This window comes from Ciconia boyciana, chromosome 3 (assembly GCF_034638445.1).
Source record: "Ciconia boyciana chromosome 3, ASM3463844v1, whole genome shotgun sequence".
Lineage (NCBI taxonomy): Eukaryota > Metazoa > Chordata > Aves > Ciconiiformes > Ciconiidae > Ciconia > Ciconia boyciana.
Genome location: NC_132936.1, coordinates 71,953,426 through 71,971,495, shown reverse-complemented (window position 1 = coordinate 71,971,495; position 18,070 = coordinate 71,953,426). Strand labels below are relative to the sequence as shown.

The 18,070-nt window shown below is 38.1% G+C and overlaps 1 protein-coding gene across 2 annotated transcripts in view; it reads right to left on the bottom strand.

Moving 5' to 3' along the window:
- Nucleotides 1-18,070, bottom strand: part of SYNE1 (spectrin repeat containing nuclear envelope protein 1) — a 270,199-nt gene that overhangs the window by 158,773 nt on the left and 93,356 nt on the right. The window contains exons 48-56 of one of the 2 annotated variants that reach the window (XM_072856086.1): nt 17,550-17,755; nt 16,333-16,488; nt 14,811-15,102; nt 13,933-14,105; nt 11,632-11,941; nt 8,830-8,994; nt 7,036-7,392; nt 2,978-3,114; nt 1,861-2,038 (exon numbers count right to left, since the gene is read on the bottom strand). In XM_072856086.1, the coding sequence (XP_072712187.1) occupies nt 1,861-2,038; nt 2,978-3,114; nt 7,036-7,392; nt 8,830-8,994; nt 11,632-11,941; nt 13,933-14,105; nt 14,811-15,102; nt 16,333-16,488; nt 17,550-17,755 (1,974 nt within the window). Of the gene's footprint in view, nt 1-1,860; nt 2,039-2,977; nt 3,115-7,035; nt 7,487-8,829; nt 8,995-11,631; nt 11,942-13,932; nt 14,106-14,810; nt 15,103-16,332; nt 16,489-17,549; nt 17,756-18,070 lie in introns of those variants that run through there. The other variant, XM_072856087.1, reaches the window with a different exon arrangement.

The window sequence follows — 18,070 nt, the reverse complement described above, 5'->3', positions numbered from 1 at the left end:
TCTAGGATTACCTATATGTTCTGCATTTCATGAGACAATTACTGGTCATTTAGTTGGGTATTATACTTCTTTAAATCTCCATGGTACAGAAAGTGGTAACAGTTTCATTTCAGGGAACCAGTATCCTGGCACAGGTAACAGCAGGAGCTGGGGCCCACTCTGAGGCACACACAGGACTGAAGCCTTGCCCACGGGCAACAGCCACACTGGACTTCCAACAAGCATGTAGGGGTGTGGGCTGATGCTTAGACCCTGAGCAACGTCTAAGCTGTGTGATTTATCCCTCTGCATCCTTAATTTACCTTCCCTGTTTGAAAGTATTTTTCTTCATGGAAATCTTGCACAATGCTGGTGTGCAAGAAGTGTATGGAAAAATGCATGCGCAAGAATTGTACAGAAATGTAAGGAAACAGCCAGAATTTTAAATTCCAATGTACTGGGATAATGTTCTTATAACTGGTAATTATGAAAAGACTTTGTGAGCATTTAGGACTCAAAGGAATTTAGCAGTCTTAAATACCAATATTTTAAACTGTTACTATCATGACTATGTGATACACAAATAGTTTTATAACTATAATTATAAGGTTACATCCACGTTCAGAAGTAACAGGCTTGATACAAAAATTACTAAGTCAGGTTCTGATTCTGTGTTACACCAGAGGTCTTAGTAGAGAATGCAAAAGGTTTGTTAGCTTTGAGATACTTGGTTCAAGTTCTGGCTATATTAAAATCAAAGATATCATTGCCTTGTGACTTAATGATGTCAAATGTGCTAACAGACAGAACATTAACTTTTAATAAAAATAAACTTTTAATTTTATACAGGTTACCAAGACATCTCTAGAAATCCTAAAGCAGTTACTGCATGTCAAAAAAAGTTTATTTCATCTAAAGCAGCTTTCAGGGAGGAGGAGAACAAATAAGGTCCTATGCTATGAAGGGGCTCCAGTGATAAAGAAAAAAAACCTTACCACTGTTGAAAAAAAAAAACCCACCTTGCTAAAACTCTTATGTTTAATGTCAAAAACTACTAGGATTTTTTCCCCTGATATTTCCTCTAAACATATTCTCACTTTGGGGTAGTCAAAGACTTGATATATTAATACAGTATTGTTTACACTTTTAAGTAAACCATTTAAGCAAGGGAAAGTGAATTTACCAAAAGGAGGAGGAAGTGATTTGGGTCTTGGTATTTTCTGAGAAATTTATATGAATTTCTGCTGTTATACTATCTAACTGAAGTTTTAACAGTCTCATTATGTAATTCTCATTTGCTAATTTTAAGTTAAAATTATAATTATATTCAATTCATAAAAGTATTGCTTTCACTTGCTTTATTAAAATAAACTTTTAATTGGCATTCCTTTCCACAGAGTTGTTTGGGCTTGCTTTAGCTTTATGTGAAAAATATACTTTCAAAATGCCTGCTCGCACTGCATACATTTTAACTCTGTTCTTCCACTATAAGGGCTCTACTCTTACATATGAGGAAAAATATTTACATAATTTTGAAAGAATTCCAGGTACTAAGTCCCAATTCTGATATCATTCTAATTTTACAGCACTCTCCCACTTTAAAAACATATTTTTTCCTATTGTAAAAAAGAAACAAACAAGGAAAACTACTATGAGAGACAATGACTACATACAAACTGTAGCCCAACAATTAAACTAAACAAACTAGATTAAAAAAGAAAAAAATAAGTGTTTATTTCCTTGCAATTAGTCACCTTTAGTGTTGACAATAACAACATTAACAAAAAATAGTAACCAAACAAATAACCAAACAATTCAATCTGATCTTTATATGAAACTGATTCGTCCTCCCTTAGACTAATATTTTACTGCTAGAGTTACCTGTATTTTCTGCAGACTTGCTGAAGCTTCACTGATATTTTGAGGCACGTCAAAGCATTTGGCTGTAGTGACTTTTGCATTGACCAGCCACTGCTGGAAGTCCCTGAAAGCCGTCCGAAACCTTTGCTGCAAGATCTGCTCTTTGCTTTGACATCCTTTTGAAGCTTGCAGGCAGAGGCTGGGTTTATCACATCAGGGAAGAAGAAGAGAGCGAGGGAGGGAGAAAAGGCAGGGCTCTGTTAGGTGACAATGCTATTACTTAGTTCTCTGAAATATAATGGTAAGGTTAGGTTAACACGGATTCCTCCTACCAACTTTAAGCACTTAACTGAGGCACCAGGAAATCCATTAAAAGCTTTCAGTTCCTTGAAAGTGAAGCACGTAAATTAGGACACAACTGTCACAGATATGACAGGTCTAAGTGTTTCCAGAGAGTGACTTAGTGCACCAAGCAGAAACAGTTTCTGCAAGCCCCTTTCTCTCTCTAGGGACAGGACGTGGAACTACAGCAATTATAATTCTAACTTCTGTGGCTCAGTTAAGTTTGTAACTTTAGAAGGGATCAATCTGGGTCATCACACCCTTCTTCTGCAGCTACAGAAGCCAAATGCTATCACCCCCTGCAAGAGACAACAGAATCTTGTGTCTGAAATGCAGGTGTCATTACTCCCAAGTAAATCAGCTAGAATGACCTGAGAGAAAGCATGAAAGCAAGCAAATGCTAGCTCATCTGTTTCAGGGAACCGGCTAGTCAAAGAAGGGTAAACTGAAGGACAAAATTAAGAAAAAGATCTTAAATGGCTGGTATAGCTTGTTCCTCCTTCAGACAAATAGGCCACAGCGCTACCTCACAGCTTCTTACAAGGATTCCTCTTGTAATAGGTCAGGATATACATTAGTTTCAGCTGAGTTTAGTGGCATAGCCTGGCTTTTAGAAAAAAACAACCAAATTGCTACTTTTTACAAGCTCTATTGACACCAAAATCAAAATAATGATTCTAACCATTGTATACCTCTGTATCTAATTCTAAAATTCTAATTAATGGTTCCCTAAAAGACAGCTCACGCCCACACACACACACAGGATTGATTAACTATAAACAAGATGAATGTGTACCTGTTATACTCCTTAATCAACCCTGAAACTTTTGAAGAATGAGTACTCAAATCTCTGGAAAATCTACAAAGATCATTTAACTGAGTTTTGATCTCATCTGTCATATGTTCAGACTTTACCAGAGCATCCAATGTTTCCTGTTAAAGCAAAACAAATGAACAATATTGGTGAGTAAATTAAAAAAAATATTTTGAATCAAAATTGATCAGAATTTCAACTTCATTTATGATCTATGCATGTTTACTTTCAAGAGTATTTTAACAGTCAAACCTACAGAAGTTTATTTGAAATTATGAGCTTCTAGAGACCAAATTTCTGGAAACCTCAACTTTCTTAGCTCAAAATGTCTCAAAGAACAATTTAAGATATATATTTCATTTTAATAAATGAGCTATGGTATTGTTAGTTAGCTGTATACATATAAAAGTACATATATTATTTGCTATTCACTAATTGTATGTTTATATGAATGTAATTAGCCTGTTGGCTTGAGTTTAGCATGTTCCATAAAAACTGTTTTTGAGCTGCATCCAAAAAATTAATTTAGGCACAAAGCTTTTAACAGCTTCGTCTCTTTCACAAAGGGCTTCATAATGTAAAAGTACAGCTGCTCACAATCCTGTGAGAGTAAATGGGTTACTGCCTGTCATTGCTGCAGTGGAAAGACTCTTGCTTTGGAGACAGCTAAGCCAACAGAAAAAATGCTTTTGTTGGCTTAGCTTACGTCACTGGGAGAGGTGTGATAACCACTCCAACAAAAACAGTCCTTGTTGACGTCCACAGCATCTCCACTGCGGAATCCCGCCAGCTACTCCAGCATAATGAGCAGCGCAGACTTGGCTCCTTGTCTCACTAGAAACTAAATTCTTGTGGCATTCCTCTTAAACTACCAGGGAGAAAAGACAATCTTCTAGCTAGTTACATTCACCATGGCAGAAGTTCTGCAGTACAGGCAGGCCAGAGTGTTTGGCGCATATGGATTAGTTTGGATAAATCTAAGTGCCATTCTGGAAGAAATGTACAATATAAACTTAGGAAACAGATCATATGAAAGTGAAGACAAATTTGAACGGGGACATGGAAGTGGGACAAGGAAGTCCCCAAATCATGTTTCTGAATATATAAAAAGAAGGAGGATTGAAAATATACATCGTAAACAGTTTGTAATAGTCTATCAGCACAAAATTGAATGTTCAGGCAAGATACAAATTATGTACATGAAAATATATGCAGAAGGTTTTCAAAATATCACAATCTACATTACAGAGATAAAAATGCTCACTGAGTAGATTTTTCACTGTAAAGTATTAACTAACTCTGCAATAAACACATATCCCTTTATGTAAATCGAAAGTAAAAAGAAATATTAGCAAGGGTCTAGCAAGCCAATCAACACACTTAGTAAGAAGAGCAAATGGACAAAAGCCAGGGATTCAGCTCATGTGTCTGCTGCCCACAAGCAACTCTATGCTTGCTTCATATCCCTTTTCCTGAAAAAGTCTCCAGAGCTGTGAAACGAATTTTTTAAGATCTGTATTGTGCATTTCTGAAAAAGTAAAAAAAAAGATGAGAGATACATATTGCTTCTTTGTAGTACCTGAACTGCCAGGAAGAGAAAACACAACAATCAGTTTTGAGAAAAATAAAACTACAAGCATGCGTTGGCTATGAATAACAGTGGTTTAGACCATAATCACAGCTTGATTATATTAACATTACTGAAATCTGTTTACATTTATAGATCACAGGGAAGCACTGTAAAATTAAGTCTAGAGACATTTGAGATGTATTATGTGTACAAACTTTCATGTGTTCTTGTGAGTGTGAAAAAATATTTTGCTACAGCAGATTTTCAGGACTCCTCTGACTTTTATTATTCATGCTGGTATTATGGACTTTATCTGCTTTGAGTCACTCATACACCAGAAATCTGTTCAACCATAATTAAAAGAAACTTGAAGTAGTCACACTGCCAGTTTGTTTTGATGCCATATAAAGCAGCATTTGAATTAAGTAATTATGTAATAGCCATGATGCTTAGGAAAAAATGTAAACTAACTACTTTTTGTTTATCTTACTTTATGTTATACTACATACAGGACTTTTTTTGAAAGCATTAGGAATAACAACACAATGGCCGTTACTTAAACACAGGATGTCACAAATTGTGTAGGGCAGGAATCATCATAATGAAATACTAACAGCTTTTTTTCTGGTAAAGAAAACATGTCCTAAGAGTAGCACAGGGTTACAATTGCCTGTTTTCAATGAAATTTTTCAGTTTCAAATAACCTACCTCAATAACTACTAAAAGATTATTCTGATGACATACAGCCTTAGGCATAACCTATTAACAAACAGGAACATTAACTTGCAAAACAGGGTACATTAACTATGGCATATTTCCATACAGAAACACTGCTAGCAGTGTTGCAGCCACTTGGATTTAATTTTGAATCTGACAATTACCAAAATAATTTGCTGAATTCCAAGCGCAAGATCTGTGGCTGTTATGTTGCACATACCTAAAGGAACAGAGCTTGAGTATAACAGAATAAGCTTGATAATTCTGAGAATTAGGAAATTCATTTTTAATTCATGGCCTTGACTTACATGGCAACAGAATCACTGTGAGACAATGGAAATGGAAAGCTGCAGTGCTATTTTATGTTCACAATGGGACCTATCCCTGGGGTCCAGAACTGGAAGGATTACTGTCACATTTCCTCTAACTATAAATAAAATTACATAGTAGGGCTATGTATAGTTAAGTCTTGAGATTCCTCTGCATTTTCCTCATTAGACAAAGTTTACAACTGTCTAATCTAAATAAAGTGTTGTTACATAGAGCTACAGTATACACACTGTATATATACGACTAATAAAAGCAATATCCTTTGAATTTAGTACTTCTCCATTTATAAATTAAAAGATGTCGGGTAATTGTTGCTGTATGTTGATGACAATTCTATGTCTTCCTTTCCTTTTTAAAAATATATAAGCATTGAAGACTTTGTGTATTTGTACCCTTATTTGCTCCAATGTAATGTCAGCTTTGTTACTCGTACAGATAGGTACTGGCACTCAAGCAAGCAGGTTCCATAAATCTGTGTCAGGGAATTTTATGAAAGGGGAAGCCACAGAAATAACTTGGCACAGACATCGGAGGAGGAGATTCATAATCTCAGTTCAAAGAGAAGGTCTTCTGGGTTTTTTTGAGTATTTCTTCAGTCAAAGGGTCAGAAAGCAGGCATCACACACCTCTCTTCCTTTACTGAAACTGCTTTGTTGCAACACTACCCTGAAAGGGAAATACTCTGTGTGTTTTCTCAACATCTGTGATTCACAGTAGTCGAGATACATACAAACATATATACTGATTGTTGTGAAAAGATATAGGTATTTATATATAAAGTGTGTGTGGGTGATACATACATGTGGAATTTTTTGCTAGAAGACAATCTGTCAGGAACAGAAACCACCTCTCTATTTCTCTAAATTCCACTGCATTCCATAGCAAAGCAATTAGCAAGTATACCAGTTTCCAGTACAACTTCTTTAAATATTGGACAAGATCTCAATGTACGTAATGTGAAGGATATTTCAAGAAACGGAAAGTATAAGCTCAATATACTCCTGACAAATTGTAAGTAAGAAATGGCTCCAGCTGCTACTTGGCTTTTAGGAAATGCTTCACATTTCCCTGATCAAGTGCTACTCTGGCTTGAAACACCGAGCAACTTGGAAGAGAAGTTGCGAGCCGGTGTGCTAGCTCCTTCACTTCCTGAGGCAAGCCCTGTTTTTAACACCTAAGATCCAGGCAGCGTTTGCTAAGCCTTGTACAGCAGAGGCCAAGGAGAGAAACGTCTTCGGTAAATGCTGCTTGCTAGAATTACAGTGACAAAAGAAGTTTGGAAAGTTGGGGTTTCATGGAAAGATTTTTCCCAGATACTTTTTATTATTTTCTACGTGATAGTCCCGCTTGGCAGAAGTTTTCTGCCCACAGCCACCGTACATTGACAATCGAAAAACTGCTAGGAAAAGAGATGTGACCTTACTTTCTCCTTGCGCCAGCTTTCCACGACCTCGGCGTCGGTGTGCCGGCCGTCGAGGGGGGCCAGGCTCTGCGACCAAGCGGCCAGCAGCCCGCCGAACCGCTGCACGGCCCCCTCCAGCTGCGCGACCTGCGCCGCGAACTCCTGCTCCGACAGGGCCATCTGGCTCAGCACGTCCCGCAGGCTGCGCTGGCTCCGCAAGGCGCTCTCTTCCCACTGCTTCCAGTCCGACCGCAGGGCCTGCATCTCGGCGGCCAGGAGCTGGCACCCGCCGGCAGTCGTGCCGCGCTCCGCGGCGGGAGCCAGCGTCTCCACTCGGCCGAGGCGGCCCGCGCCGACCTGGCGGGTCTCTACCAGCTCCTGCAAGGCGACATTGCCATGGTAACCGGCAGAGCTGCCGCTGCCGCCGCCGCCGCCGCCGCCGCTGCCGGAACGGGGGCGCCGCCCGAGCGGGGGCCGGCGCGCAGCGCGCAGCGCGCAGCGCGCAGCGGGGCGCGTCCCGCACCGAGCAGCGGCTTGGGCGGCAGCGGCCGGGCTGCGCAGGGACGCGAAACGCAGCCGGAGGACGGATGAAAATGAAACTCAAGTCAAGAGAGCGTGCGGGCTTTACGTTGATTAAAGGGCGATTCTGAAACTTGCATAAGCTCAGGGGAGAAAGAACTTCTTTTAGGGGCTGAAACTATTGTTTAGGTTGAGATGCTTAGGTTAAGGTTGTGGTCTTTTACATAAGAAACCCTGGTATGTAGCTACTCGTAAAAACACAACCGTGCTGCTGCTCAGAAAAAGCATTTTACAGCCTACCCATGATCTGTGATGTGCCATAATTGGTTGCACATGTCTTTTTTTTCTTTTTTTTTTTTTTCAGAAGTGAATTCTTTCTGCAGTGTCTTATTTCAATCTCACACATGCTACAAGGGAATTTGGGGAGTTTTCAGCTTGAGGAGCTGGAGAATATAAATATAATCCCAAAGACTGCATGCCAGAGTAATGTTATTTATTCTCTTGCTAGTCTTACGAGTTAGAAACTACTATCTCCTCCCTTCCCCATTTTATACGTGGGGAGCTGGAGCACAAAGGAGACTGAAAACTATCCAGGAGTGTACAACAGATCTGTCATTTGATCTCAGGTATCCTGAATCTTCATCTAGTAGTCTGTTCACTGGCTCACCCTCTCATGTTTAGGAGCAGAGTAAAATGTTGCCAGCATGAGTGTCTGAACGTAAACATCAGGCACCAGCAAAACATGCAGTCTGCTTTGATGTTGCATTCAGGACTATGTAACTTGCTTAGGCACTCAAATGCCTAGAAATGGATGCCAGGGTAAGGAGGAGGGTATACACAGGGAGGCAACTCATACATTTCTATCGTGTTTGGGGAGAACAATCCTTGCACTGCTTTATGCATCTCCATTTCATTCAAATCAGGAAAGGTTGTTTCTGACTTCGATTCAGACAACTCTGCTCATGGAGAAAGCATATTCAGGGATGAGGACAGAGCAGCATTCATTAATCAGCTAAGCCACATTCTTCTGTGATGCCACTGGGCTTCCGCTCTTGCAAATTGTTTCCATGTGTGCTCTGGCTAACTCAGGTCTGATTGTACTTTTACTCCATCGGTTTAATATGAGAAGGGAGGCGAAAACAAACCATAGTTTAGAAAGCTTGTTTTCAGCTCACTGAAATGTAATCACCATTTCAAATACACGAAGAACAAGATCCCACAACTTTTTGGCTCTGGCCTATTTTAGAGCACAGGGTCTGAATTGCAGATGAAATCATGAAAGCTAACTTATCTTACATTGATTTTGGCCAGCTTTTTCTGTATTGTTGATGTATCTCCAGATGCATCTGACCAGCGGTGCAGCTCTTCCTTTGCAGAGTGGAGCCAGTCTGTGAATTCATGCACAGCATCAAGGTATAGCAAATGATCCTTCACAATATCTTCCACTTTCCTCATTTTCTCCTATCGTTCAGATGAAAAAAAAAAGACCATTAAAGTGCTTAAATACTGTCCTGGCTTTAAGCATGCAGTGGTATAGAGTACTGGTCTGACCCTATAGCATCCATTTGAATGCTGAATAGAGCACAGCTTATAACAGCAGAACACAGGGCTACCCTGCACAAGGTTTGGTTTAGGCTGGTCTGGACAGGCATGTTCTGCTGGAGCAAAAGATGAAGAAGCCTTCTGAAAATGTATGCAAAAATGTACTTTACACATGCTTTAACACAAAATGTATCATTTAATAGAAGTCAAAGCTGCAACTGTGCAACTCTGGCACACTTTGCCCAATACCCCCTGGAAAGAGTCTTATAGATCACACGAGTCCCCCCAGGGAGCAGCATGCTGCCAGAAACATAGCTCTTATTTAGAAGCACCAAGTCTATAAATGCTAAGCAGAGTCAGAGAGATGTCCTATACAAAGACCACAAAGGAGGACTTCTGCTGTTTGGAAGTGCAAAAGGTTCTTATGGTGCTGAGTCCCATTTTAACCATCAGATCAGAAGTAGTGACAGTCCCCAGCCACCTGCCTTGCAGCCCTGGAGGACTCTTTCCCTGACACAGATATATGACAGCTTCATGGCTCCATCTTAACTTTTTAATGTAAGCTTAAAATGGGGCCAGCTTACCTTACTATGAAAAGGTGAAATAGTGTACTGGTCTAGATTTGCCTTTGGTTTGACTGTGTAGATTTGTTCTTATAGTCTTGTGAGCTAACGCTCAGGAATGTTTATCAAAACCAACCAAAAGTGAACTGAGCTAATTGAATAGCTTTCTACTCCTGTGCAGATACTCTAATCTAGATCTAAGTGTCTTTAAATCAGTTTCAAGCTAAACCACTTATGAATTAAACTCCAGTTATTTTTAATTTTGAATAACTCAACATTCAACTAATGCTTTTAAAAATTAAGTTAGATTAATAAGTTCTACTGTTCCCTCTGAAAATAATCATAATTTCTCAGAATGTGTCAGACCAGCTAGACAGTGGATGGTTACTAGCTAAACAAAGATGACCTAGAGTAAACCCTCAAAGTTTTTACGTCTTAATGCATTTTATGCAACAACAGAGTAAGAAAACGTCCATGTGTGCCTGACTCTAAACAGAATAGATAGCTTCCTAGTGAAGCAAAAGAGCCCCAGGAAAGGCAACCACACACCCCCGTTTACTTTGCTCACACCAAAATATAGCACCAGTAGAGGGGGAGAGTGGAAGCCAAGTGCAACTTCAGTTGGTTTCTTCTGGTGGCAATGGCTTCTACCAATTGCAGTCAGTGCTGTTCTCTCCCAAGGGAAAGACTGCAAAACCATCTTTCTTGCTTAAGAAATTAAATTTATAGATGCATGTGGATTTTAGGAGAACACTGCCATGTCACTTATGATACTCTTTTCACACAAGTTTAAAAGCATTAAATTGAGGTAGTAATCTTTGTATTGCTCAATTTAATGCCATTGAAAGAAGTAGAGTTATATGAGGATGAAACTGCATTGATTCTCTAGAAACCAAGTTCATAGCTTACTATATCCATTAAAAAAAAGAGAGCAGAAGTTCATAATAAAAGAGTGTGTGAATAGATGGTAATTACAGACTAGATAGATCTGAGAGGGCTATAATATCTATGATCTATGTTTAAAGCTATAAAGCAACGACAATAATAGCATATCTTATTCCACAAATAAAAAAAAACCCCACAAATCCAAACCCAAACTGCATGATTCCACATAATGACTTTCCTTTATCAAGTTTAGTAAGAAAAATGCAGATTTTTACTAAAGTAAATTCATATGCCCTAGATTTAACATTTTTCCTAACAGATAATTTGTTAGATCTTCCACTTATTTTTTTACTTTAGCAGTCTTTTCTATATAGACTATTGATTAATTACCTACAGGCCATCAGCTCTATTCTCAATACATGAAAACTCAAATCACATTTCCATCACATTACTGAACTGATATACAGACACTTCAATCTCACATTAGTCTGTTATTATGTGTCCTCTTCCTGATGCAAACTTTCCCATTAGCTGAGAAGGTGGAGATTTTAACTCAGAGCTAGTGTCACTGTCATGATCGGGTTGAGTTTACGTATCTTTCCTTGGAAACCAAACAGAATACCTGTATAGCATGTGCAGTGCTTAGTGGCTTGAAACACCACAAAATATGGGCATATATCTTTCTGACAATAGGATTTCTCTTTCTGACAATACATTTTCTGCTCAGGGAGGTATTTAATTCTTCCCTTTCTAGGCAAAAAAAAAAAAAAAAAAAGTGGTAGGAATGAATGAAAAAGAATTAGATGAAAATAAATCTGGAAGAATGTCAGAAATATTGTTGTATATATGAAACTAGGAATAAAATATATGCCCTTCACTCTTCAAAAATCATAACCATACCAATTACAATTCCCAACAACTTTTTTGCATTCCAGTGAATTTTAGTAAACCACATCCAACTTTTTTGTTAGACTCAACCATAACAAAAGGCAAGACTATTCAAACACAGTGCTTTAGTTACTTTAAAATTATGAAAATCATAATTTTAGCCTTATATACAGATATCTAAACATTTTACTTGAAATGGAGGCCTTTGCCTTTGTCTTACCTTTGCTACAGTTGTGATGTCATTAAACTGTGTTTTTAGTTCTTCTTGAGCTGCTTCTCCAAAAGAATCATCCTCTGTTTTTTCATACAGTTCCACAGCTTTTTCAATGAGTTGCTGTAAATCACCGGAGTGGTCCTCTATCTCAGAAACAATAGACTGGAAGTGGTCCAGCTGAGCAAACTTCTCCTTCAGACCAATCTGTTGTTCTAAAGGCTGTTCGACTTTGTGATCCAATTTCTCTAACCACTGCTCCAGCTGGTTTTTCCTTTCCAGATATTCATTCCACTGGCTAATGACAGACTCTAGGCAGCTTACATTAAAAGAAACGTACACAGTACGGATGAGAACTTTTGAAAGGTCTGAAAAAAAAGAGCCTGCTTATACCTTAATTGTTACACTGTCTGTAGCCATGTATAATATGTTTAGAATATGCTTTTCCCCCCATCTTGCTTTAGTTTTCTGTGTCAACTTGCATCCAAGCTATTCTAGAATTTCTGTGTTCTTTGGGCTACTACATATAACCTGATAGAACTGCTTCCCTATCACAGGTTACATGAGCAATCTGTCTTGAACTAATGAAAAGCACATTTCAGTGCCTGTCCAGCAAAGTAAAATACAGAGCATTGCTGGAGTTCTTTATGATCAGAGTAATAAAATGTACAGCAGCCTATGAAATTATTGACAATTAATAGATATTCTGGCAAGTTTTGGAAAAACAAATCACTTATATATAGCCCCATTTACAATTTATAAGAAATACTCTCTTCTGTTATATATTGCTCCTCCTAGCAGATCACCAGATTTCTCTGGGATTTGTGTTGAGGAATGTAATTCTCATTCCATTGGACTTAATGATAGACAGGAGAGTGGTAAGGATTTCATTCAAAATGTAATGGTCTAGCCTAATCTAATAATATTTTATGATAAAAATTGAGTGAAATTAGAGTGAAATCTTAAAGGCAGCCCATTATAATTTTCTACATTTAATTGTATTACAATTTTGGAATAATTAAGAAAGTGGCACCACTTTCAATTTAAAAACTCCAATTCATCTATATCATGGCTCCCACCATTCACAGCTGATATTTAGGACCCAGATACCCTAGCACTCAGATATCTAAAATACAGATCTATGACCTTTCTGATGCAGATGCATGAGTTTTCTGATGCAGGGAAAACTTAGTTTCATTAGAGAACTAAGGAGGTAGGATCGTGCAGAAGTTCACCAAGGGCCCATTTCTATCTGGTAATGACTGGGATGTTGGAACAGAGAGTGCTTGTAAAACCCACAGATGAAAGCAACCAGGGAGCGGCTGCAGCTAGTTTGGATGACAGGATTTAAATGTCAGATGTTCTTAAAAAATTTTTTGAAAAGATGGAATTTGATAATGAAAATAATGCTTTACATAGGAAAGAGAAATCAGATATACAAATACAAAATTAGGGATAACTGCCTAGGCTTAGTACTGTGGAAAAGGATTTGGAGATAGTAGAGGATAAAGAATTAAACAAAATTCAACAATATGACACTACTGCAAAGAAAGGAAAATCTCATTCTAGAGTTGATTAAGAACAGTGTTGTATGAAGGAAATGGAAAAGTACTGATACTCTATTCAGAATTAATAAGGTCTCAAATACAGTAAGAGGTCAGCCCACTTTCAGTTATTATCTTTTAAGAAAAATGTAGAAAAACTAGTGATAGTCTGCAACCTATTGAAAAAGAAACAAGGATGAAAGAGGTCCAGAAAGTATTAGTACTGAGAAACATCAGTCTGCCTAGAACAGGGATGATGGAGGCTTTCAAATATGTAAAATGGTCTCACACAGGCAATAAGAAAAACTTTGCATTTCTGCTGAGGTTGAGATAAGAAGAAATCAGCTTAATTTGCAAGAAAGATTATTTGGAGTGGATATTAGGATTTTTTAAAATTAAAACCTAATGAAAGACAGAATTGAGAAGCCTTCCTGGAGTTTTGTAAGGAAAAGGTAGATAAATGTCAGATGTTCTTGGTTCAATAACTTAGGAAGCCCTTTCTAGCTTTTTCTCTGTATGAATTTGTATGATTTCTATTTAAATTGCCATAAAGTACCATCTCATATGAAATTTGATTCATCTGATAGGTTCAAATCATCTTTTTTATAGAAGGATGTATTTTTTTCAGACAATTTTATTCTCTCTGATGATGCAACTTTCCCCTCACATACCAGTAATGAATGAATGGACTCCTATGTGCTGTAAGGTACCACTCTTTGTAAGCAAAGATGGCAGGGTCTGACCTATGTTTTACAGGGAGTTTTACCTCTGCCAGTTCATCGAGGTGCTGATGATGTCATTCCATACGTCCTTCAGTGTCTCTAGCTCGGTTTGTATCACCTTTTGTCCTTCTTCATTGCTGCTTCTAAGTGCTTGTTCTCCTTTGCCAATGGCCATGTTCAGCTTAACTTCACCATCACCTTTGAGTAAGAGGATCTCCTGTGAGGTAAAATAAGCCAAAATATCAAATGCAACCTGCTGAGAGGCAAAAGCTGTTATTCTTTCAACAGTGGACACCATCATCTTCTCTGACCTCATTTATCCCTTACAGCCATGCCCGCTATGAATTCCTAGGTACCTTTTCTTGTAAGTGCCAGTCCCTTGCTATGTGCAAGTGATCCAGCAGTTTTTCCCACAGCCATACAGGTATTTCACTGCATTGGTCATCCTAAGATATTGCTCACATTGCAGTAGATAATGAGTAGGTCAAGCACTGCACAGAAAGACAGCACCATAGCTAGAAGAAATCTTGAGAAAGCCCATGGCGGGATCTCCGACACTGATGACCTTCCTAATAGATGTTTATCTAACCTGTTCCTGAAGACCTCCTGTGACGGATATGTCACAGCCTCTCTGTGTCAATTATTCCAAGGCTTCCCCTCCATTAGAAAGCTTTTTTGGACCTGAATACACATTTTCATAGTTCATTATTCCTTATTAAATGTAATACCTGGCACACGTCTCCACTAAACTTCATCCTGTTTTTCATAGTGCACCTCCCAGTTTGTCAAGAACACCTTAAATTCTAATCTTCTCCTTCATAACCGTAGGAAGAATAAAATATAAAAATATTCTTTTTCCACTGATGTGGCCCATACTCAATATTAACCTTGATGCATAATCTCTAGTTGTATCCTTCTTTACCTGAATTTGTGTCAGTCGTCTCTCTAGTGTGGCTTTGCTACCAACAGTGCTCTCTGATGACGCCAGTTTATCTTGAACCTCTTTCACCCATGACCACATACTCTGCAATGCCTCCTCCAAAGCGAGATGCTCTTGGAGTGCAAGCTGACATGTTCGCAGCTTCTCCTTGACAGTTTTGACCACGTTTTGATAATTGGTGAGATGTTGAGAGGCCAGGCGCACTTCCCTCCCTGCACCATGGCCTTCTTCATTTAAAGACTGTGCCATTTGGGACAGCTTATCAAAACGTTCCCTGAAACAAAATATGGAGACTGAAAATCAGTTTCAGAAAGCATATGATATTGTTATAGCAATTATCAGAAATTATGAAGGTTGCTGACATAATCACCTACTCCACCAGTGATAGAGTTCATAGTTAACAGAAAAATTAGCTGGGAGAGACTGAAAGGAAATATAAGCAGTGTGTATTGATTAATATCTTTACTTGTGTACAGTGACATTTCTTGCAGATTTCGGTGTTCAAAATGATCACACTAAAATCTTTGTGTTGCACTTTTGAATTAAAAGCTAACTTAATTTTATTTTCAGCTGTCAGACTTTCCATTTCTATACGAACTGCTACCTTTTTGTACCTGTCAGAGCTTCTGAGAAGTTTATAGTCTTTGACAGGTAGGAAGGCATGAGGGACAGGTCAGGACATTTGTCCAGGATTAGACACTGACTCTGGGGTTCAGTACAAGGGTCAGTAAAAGGGATTAAAACTCTGGGTTTATACAGCCTCAATTAATCTCAATCTGCTGGATCACCCTTCCTAACACCCTGTGATTACAAGAAATTTACATCAGACCAAAATGTCTTGCATCAGTCTCAAGGGGATAGGTAGAGACAGGGTGTTTCCTTTTAGCATGCTGTGAGGCTTGAACAACTGACTACTGTTTCTATTCTATCTTCACCAACCTAATAATAAAAAAAGAATTTGAAAACCCACAGTGTACTAAAAAAGGCAATTACTTCATCATCTATTGGCTAAGTCTGAATTCTAGAAAGATTTCACAGCCAATGTGGATGTTATTTGAGCTCTTTTATACAGTTAGCTATATGGGAAAGTGGATTCTGCTAACCTGTTTGGATCTGAGTGTTGCAGGACAGAAAGAACATTTTAAAATGGATATAATAAGTGTAATTTTTACTATTGCTTTGACAAGCAATATTTTTAAGATTTATTTTTACAAGCAATATTTTTAAGATTTTTTTTTAAGATGATATTTTTCAGTTTCCATTTATTAATTAAGTAAGATGAGCTTTTCTTAATGAGAAATGTATCAACATCAAATTTTGGAGTTGGCTTCAAATTCCAATTTCTTTAAAACTGGAAGTACCTGGATTCAGCCTCTTTTCACAGACTATGTTGCAACACCTTTCTTTATCTTTCACAAACACACTTTATCCCAACAGTTTAGTTTCACTCTTGCTTTAGCAGAGGAAAAAGTAAGAGTATTTTAGGAAATGTATTTCATACTACCTTGAATTCAGTAACTCTTCCAGGAACTTTTCCACTTTCTGCACCTCCTTTTTCTTCTCAGGAATAAGCTGTTTGCTCTCTCCTAATGCTTCTGTGCTTATTCTTTCTTCCATGTCATGTATCCACAGGCCAAGTTTCTTGTGCTGATCTTCAAAGCTACAGAACAGATAAGTACTCCCTTAAAAATATTTCTCAGGTGGAGTAAAGTTAGTAAGAAGTAAACTGAGTTCTTTCAATATCCACAAGACTAGGAAAATAAAGCTAGGTATCAATTTCATGCTTCGAGAATAAGAGTTGTACACAAAACATAATTCCACAGTGACTACTAATCTAAAAATATTCAGCAACTCTCTAAAAATGTCCAGCAAAATCATGGGAACTACAGTGAAAAAAGAAGCCTCCAAAATTTAAAGTGATAGTGCTTTTATTTATTACTAGATTCAATAAAGGCAGACAAAAAGAAAGCTTTTTCCAAATCCTTATAATTAATTAGTCTAAGATTAAAAAATGGGTAAAATGGGCTTTTACTCAGTATTGACACTTACAACACCTGAAGTGTTGTGCTTTCAATTTCTCCAACAGAATGTAACTGGAATCTGGAGCACTCAGAACTCAGCAAAACAAGTTCTAGCCCTAAGTTTGAAAACATTTTCCTTACATGAAGGCACACCATCTCATCTTGCTGTTTTACCCATTACTGCTACACTAATTTTGCTTTTTTCAATTAGCAACAGTTTTGAATCTAGTTATACCTAAAAATATTTGAACTCCCAAAATTCCAGCCCTAAGTAATAATTTAAGAGTGTTTTCCTATTAGCTCCTTAGGAAATATGTCCATCTGGAATGGGACAGGACAGACGCATGCTGTGTAAAAAGCATACTATCTTCAAACCCCACAGCAGAACTTGAAAATTCATCACACCTTTTCCTTCCAGGAAGTTGCATTTAAATTACTGAGATCCCAACTGATGATTTGGCATTGCATGAGCTACAAAGATCTTCCGCATATATTGACCTTCCATTCTTTAACCGAATCAATACCCTTGGAGCAAGACCTTTTGCTTTGTTTTTAGCAGAGAACTTCATTTTCTTTTAAATATTTCCAAAGAAAAAAGCAAACAGGACTAGAATAACTGGAAATAATTTCAAATTGTGCCCTGTATTTCTGCAGCTGGACTATTTCATGCAGTCCATCTGTGACTAGTGGTATTACTCACCTTCCCAGGTGTGAGGCACAAGCTTCCAGGGCCTTCTTATCATTCAGACACTGCTTCAGGAATTCCTGGAAGTTCTGGTTAGACTTCGCTATTTGCTCCTGAATATGGCTCACAACTGGTTGGGATAAGCAAGCATACAAACTTTCTCCTTCCTTGCAGGCAGCATCTAACTTGTTTTGTCCCTCACTGACAGAATCCAGCACACTCTGTGTAATGAAAGAATACAGTTTAAACGTGCAAGATTTAATAACTAAAGATAAGCAATATTTCTATTAGAAGTGGTCAGATTTCCTCAACAAGATGAGAGCCATGTCTAGCTATGGAAAAAATTCTAAGCAGATAGTTCAAATAAAAATTTATTAAGTGGTGCTACAATTCACAGAGCTCAATTTTCCTGTTTGGTCCCAAGGTAGTCCTGTCTTTCTCTGGATAGTTTAGTCATGTCCTGAAGATGTTATACATTTCAGGAATTAGGGCTGTTTGCAGTAGGTGTCTGCTATTTCTGTTCTGTCCCATCAAAC